Source organism: Cupressus sempervirens, chromosome 1 (assembly GCF_028749045.1).
Source record: "Cupressus sempervirens isolate cs-2001-9-10 chromosome 1, ASM2874904v1, whole genome shotgun sequence".
NCBI classification, from domain to species: Eukaryota; Viridiplantae; Streptophyta; class Pinopsida; order Cupressales; family Cupressaceae; genus Cupressus; species Cupressus sempervirens.
Window position 1 is genome coordinate 103,397,892 of NC_143118.1, and position 5,786 is coordinate 103,403,677.

General features: G+C 35.7%; 1 protein-coding gene across 2 annotated transcripts; it reads right to left on the reverse strand.

The window, feature by feature from the left end:
• Window positions 1-3,258: 3,258 nt before the first annotated feature.
• Window positions 3,259-5,525, reverse strand: LOC149576432 (uncharacterized). Of its 2 annotated transcripts, XM_089817277.1 has the most exons (3): window positions 5,081-5,348; window positions 4,745-4,932; window positions 3,259-3,599 (listed from the first exon to the last, which is right to left on the reverse strand). In XM_089817277.1, exons 2-3 carry the CDS (start codon window positions 4,901-4,903, stop codon window positions 3,489-3,491), a joined length of 270 nt encoding a protein of 89 aa, XP_089673403.1. In that variant the 5' UTR covers window positions 4,904-4,932; window positions 5,081-5,348; the 3' UTR covers window positions 3,259-3,488. The 2 variants fall into 2 exon arrangements, with proteins under 2 accessions (XP_089673403.1, XP_089673396.1); XM_089817270.1 differs by having other exon boundaries at window positions 4,745-5,525.
• Between the last annotated feature and the right edge of the window lie 261 nt (window positions 5,526-5,786).

Here is a 5,786-nt window from a genome sequence, read left to right on the forward strand (position 1 = left end):
TGATTTCTATTTCCTTCAGCTACTACTTAGTATTTAGCAATTTACCTTTGTACTAATGTAATCGATGCATGTTTTTATATGTGATCAAATTACCTTCTATTTCATGCTGTCATTGTGTCTTTAAGCTCTATTCAATAATGGGTGCATGGAATGTTCTTTAAATCCTAAAAAATATGAAAATTCCAAGGGTTTTGTCAGCTTGCCGAGTCATTGCCGAGTCACTGGTGAGTCCAAGCCAGGTCACGAGTTGAGTTACCCTTGCCGAGTCCAAGCCGTCAAGACATTCAAGGCTATAATGCTTAACAAAGGGTATAAGCAGAGCACCTAGTTATCTCTGAGATCAGATGAGTTTCATGGATCTGCAAGCATTTTGCAGCTAACTGTGGCTTATCTATACGTTCTGCATGGTAATAGAAATGAAAGAATTCAAGTGGTAGCCACTGTTGTATGGACGTGTTCTCTCTTTTAGTTTTCCCTGAAATGTTATGCTTTAAAAACAACAATAAATCTTTGATTTTCATTGCAACTCCTAACATTTACGATTGAGTACAATTATGAGGTGGTCTGATGATAAGTAGCTTATAAATGAACAAACAAATAGCGGACACTACAGGCAAACAAGTGTCTGACAATAGATGAGTACCGTATAAACTCTTCTCATCAAGCTGGCATATTACTTTTTTGCTTGGCTTTGCCTTACCCTCGCTGCACCGCATCTGGGCTCCTTTCGGAAACTTTTGCTCACATGGTCAATTATTTGTTACAAAAATATTCTACGAAAGCCACAAATTTCTATACCATTGTTCACCGAATTTGATTTTCAAAACGTTACCTGTATTTGATTCTGATCATAGTTTTATTGTTACAGTGGACTCTTTATTTTCCTTTTGATAGTTTTAGCTTTTAGTTCTTTCTACTTATCAAACATTATGGACAGAGTCAGAGATGATTTGACCATAGCAGTTGGCCTAAACAATGTTCTCTTTATACACCAAAAATATTAAACCTCTTTGATTTGTTTCTGTAGGTTATGTGCCGATTCTCCATTGAGATGAATGACAATTCTAGTTTAAGATGCTGTATGCATGTTATGATGTCAATGCCAGCGATCGAATCATTTCTCTGTAATCTCTTACATTTGTGATAAACTAAGTAAACCTATGCTTACAAAGACCAATTTGTTGGCGTTAACAGGATTACTAATAACATTTATATCTATTTAAGATTACTTCCTTCATTGCAACCAACCCTACACATCATCATAGATTTGTTAGCATGCAAAACCTAAACAAGTTTCTTCACTAAACGTTTCTGTATGGCTTGTCTAAGTTGTACGGTATATGATTTGCATGCTCATCGCTAACTATATCCTGGAAATCATTCACATTATAATCTCAATTCCCTAAAAATCAGGCTCTCACTCCATTCCTCTGCTCCTACACACGTTAGTGGAGGCTCACCAAGGATTTTCTGATGAATGCATGCTACCATGACAGCAGAAAGGTTAGCAGCACATTACCTTAAATAAGTCTGTCGAGCCTTTGTAAGGTTGAACAGACACATGAAAACTAGCGCATCAGATTTTTGTCTCCAAATAAAAGTGGAGAAAGATGACAGTACTTTTTTAAATCTTAACTGCCCACTAATGAAGTTTTAATCCCTTGAAGAAAAAGCTTATATGTTCTCTACACATTTCAACTAGTCCTAAACATCATCATGGATTTGTTATCCTGCCAACTCCATGTAGCTTTCTTCTCCATGTAGCCAACTAAATGTTTCACTTTGGCCTTTCTAAGTTCTTCTGTATATGATTTATATCCTCGTTACTAGCTATATCCTAGAAAACTTTCACATTATAGCCCAACTCCATAAATTTCAGATTGCAAACAGAGTCCCTTGCCTCGTTGCTCTGTTTCTACATAAGTTAATGGAGGCCCACCTGAAGAACTGAGGACTTGCTGCTGTGCTACCATAACAGCAAAAAGGTTAACTACATATTAACTAAAACAAGCCGGTCAAATCTTTGCAACAAAAGCTATATTGTTTGTAAACACACACATGAAAAAGATCACTGCCCCATCAACGTTTGTCTCCAAATATGATTGAAAGAATATGACAGTTATGCAAATACATCACCCTGTTTATCTCTTTTGATAAAATCTAGCATTCCTTATAATCTTTATGAGGTCATCTCATTTTGTCAAAGAAATGTAATCTTTAAATTGAAGAAATTCAAATTTGCAAATATATCATTCAGATGACATGTTATGCTGCTATTTGAAACCCGTAACTTTAAAAAGCTGGAGCTCACTTTGCTTCAGACAGGATTGGATCAAATAATTGCTTCAAAGCTACCCAGGTAGAAGCAAAAATCAGGAAAATTGCCCGGTTAACCACATCCAAGGCTTGGACTGTTCAACTTTGACCTAGCTGGCCAGGGTTCCCAATCGGCCGGGTTAAACTTCCAAAATAATGACAGATTATTCAATAAGCTGCAAATAAAACATAGTTTTTAGCAGTTTTTGAAAAATATCTGTTTTCATCCTTAAAAATTCTTGTTTCTCATTTTCAAAATTTTCAACTTCTTTCTCCAGAAACGAATTTTTGCACTCAGTCAGATCAAATGTGAAACATGAACACTGACTAGGTGATTCACAAATTAGGGTATGCCTCCGGCATCGCTGGTCTCCAACCTTTTTATATTCCATTCGGGCTTTTCCACTGGTTTTCAGAAAGGATCTCAGTCAATTAGAGGATTTGGCCATCTTGAATGAGGACTCTGATGATTGTGACTACAGTTGTATGGACGAGAACAGGGATACAGGGGCCTATATAATCGAGAAGCCATAGAGGCAAATTATAATCAGGTTTTGTTTTGTACTCTTAAAACTTACTAGATTGACATTACCTTGAATTTAAAAGCAATAATGAACAATAAATAAATTTTTTGTTTGTATCTTATGTTTGTTTCTATTCCTATGTACGACATTTGGCATAAAATAGCAATAGCAGTTTCTCCCAATTTTTCATGAACTTTTTAGGGTCTTTTATTCACTGGGTTTTGCTCATACTTTTTCCCTTAGAAACCTAAGTAATTAAATTATTTATACTACCGTCTTACCAGGTCCATGCATTGTAAATAGAAAGCTACTACGGTTACACTATAAAGGCAGCAAATGCAATGTTACTACTAGCAATTTTTCAAAGGCAGCATAAAGATGCAACAAAGTTTCTGATATGATGAAATGTGTGCAAGCATTTTACACAGAATGACTACTCTATTCAAGCACAAATAACAATAGTACAGCGAGTTACAATCTGATTATAAAAGCCAACGTTCTGTTGATTCCTGAACAACTATCTCACACTGCTGGAAAAAGGGATCCTAAAACCCCATCTGTAGATAGCTCTGGATCACTGTATATTAACCTTATTTTAAAGTACCCATATACAATCATGAAAGAATCAGTGGCAGTACATCCTATGCCTCAACTGGCCTTGACATCCTTATTTTTGTTGCCCACTAGATTGCGCCAAAGATACTGTCCATTAGCCATGTCCACAAGCGTCCAGAAACCAAATGAGACTTTATTGCAAGCCTGCAAGATATATATCCTTATTAAAACACAACACAAATTAAAAATCCAATTGAAATCAAATCTACTAAATTGAACCTGACAGATGAAGTTGTGAAAACAAGGGACACACTTGTAAGGGCGTGATGTTCAAATCCCACTTCGGCAATAAACTAACCAATAACTCCACTAGACATAAATAATGCAGGCTACATGGTGTACAATATGAAAGAGTACTTATATTGTGGAGTATCAATTATGGGGCATATTGTGTAATCCTTCTGTATGTGGATTGGCAACGAATCAGATCTATCCAAACTCGGCATTCATTACATTAAAGTTTAAACAATACAACATATACAAGGGAAAACAACCATTTCTTTAAAGCTCTGGATGTTACAAAAAACCGAATTGGTGTTTACTGTCTAATCTGAAACTGATCTGACAGACTAATTGTAAGTTTTAAGGTTCGGGGGCCTGTGTTGAGAACATTCCTGCTCAAAGCATATATATAAATATTTAAAATGTGGTTGCCACGTCTTTATACTGTCATGAACAAAGCGTAATCCAATCCAAAATTCTAATTAAAATAAAGTTTAAACAATACAACCCAATTCCTTTCCCAAGCCCCCAAATCCATTTGTGTTGGTTCATTTGCGCAATGATGCATTACGGGTTAAAAAGAAAACGATCTACTACCGTTCCAAAGAATCCAAACACCCAACTCCACTCCTCCATTTATATTTGAACGGAACCCATGATTAGTTTTTTCCTAACATCCACTCCATTCCCCTAAAAACCAAATTCATTTTCCATTACAATTGAGCATGGCCACAAATCCACTCCATTCCCCAAAACCCAAATTCATTATTTCACAACATTAGAATATATACCCATGTTAACGAATATCAAAACTGTGGTTAAATCTTGGGAAGGCCGCTAATAACCTTAACCAAAATATGTCCGCCAGAATAAATCACAGACACCCAATTTCATATCTCAATGTTGCATTCAGCTAATCAATCAATTGGGAATTCATTCAATTCTTCAAAAGGATGCAAATTTCTCCCCGTCTAACTACGTTAGTTAAGCTGGTTTCTAATCGAATACAGCAATCAAAAAGACCCAAAAAATAAAAACCTAGGAAAGACTTGAGACCAGGAACCTACCTGTGCAAGAGGCCTTGATTTGTGTGAAGCATCACCGTTCTCGTCATTGTAAGTGCCAACATCATCAATCTCTTCCTCCTTTGACGAGAAGCTCCTCCATGCCAGAAATCCGGCCAAACTGGCCGACAGAAATATCAGAATGATCCGCAGAGGGCACATTTTCACGATACCCTCAAGAAAACCTCCTCCTAAGCCAAAAAAAAATCTGGGATTAGGTTTACGAATTCGGGTTGCGGTTGGTGTGTTTCTTTTGGCAGAAAGTGAAAGAGAAAGTAGTGTGGATGGCAAGCAAGTGGAGTGGGTGTGATGATGATGATATGCAGGTGCATTATATACCAATCAGATAGCTTGCGATTGCCTTTCACAGTCAACGCGCAAATTTGAAAAATTCAGTTCAGAAAATTCCCAAATGTTGCCCTCATCCATTGAACTTTTCTCTAATTTTTGTAGTCTGATTATATACCACGCGGAGTTTATGACAATGATAATATTTTTCTCCTTGTCAGGCTTTGAAAATTACTCGGTAATCCATATCTTGCTGAATACACACAAGCCTGCAAGACTGGAAATCTATCTAGATGATATGTAATTAATCAGATCCCACTTTCGTTTTATGGTTGGTTTATGGGATTTATTATTTTTTGACCCTGGCATGACTTCCTCTGGGAAGTTCATTAGTTCAAACCTACATTGTCAATAATAAGAAAGAAAAATTAGAGTTCTTGAAACTTGTGGGCAGGGTGGGTTAGCGATTGTGCAATGTACGCTTAGGTAGAGATTTGGCAATTTATGGGAAGAAACTTTAGTGTGTATATATATGTGTGATAGATATAAAGTTAATTATTTAGTTGATAGGTTATTTGTGGGAAATTTGTTTTTAAAATTTAAATTTTTAAAAGAAATGCTTCAGTTAAACTTTTTCATTAATTATTTTTTCAGTTTCTATAATTTATTTAGTTAATATAATATATATTTGTTAGAGATGTTATTTTTTCTTTTTTTATTTTTTTTAATATTTTTCTTATTAATTTTTCATAATAGA

Coding starts and splice junctions, on each gene's coding strand:
- LOC149576432 (XM_089817270.1), bottom strand. CDS start 4,903: ATGTGCCCTCTGCGGATCATTCTGATATTTCTGTCGGCCAGTTTGGCC. Junction 3,600..4,744: donor AATCAAGGCCTCTTGCACAG/GTAGGTTCCTGG, acceptor TATATCTTGCAG/GCTTGCAATAAAGTCTCATT.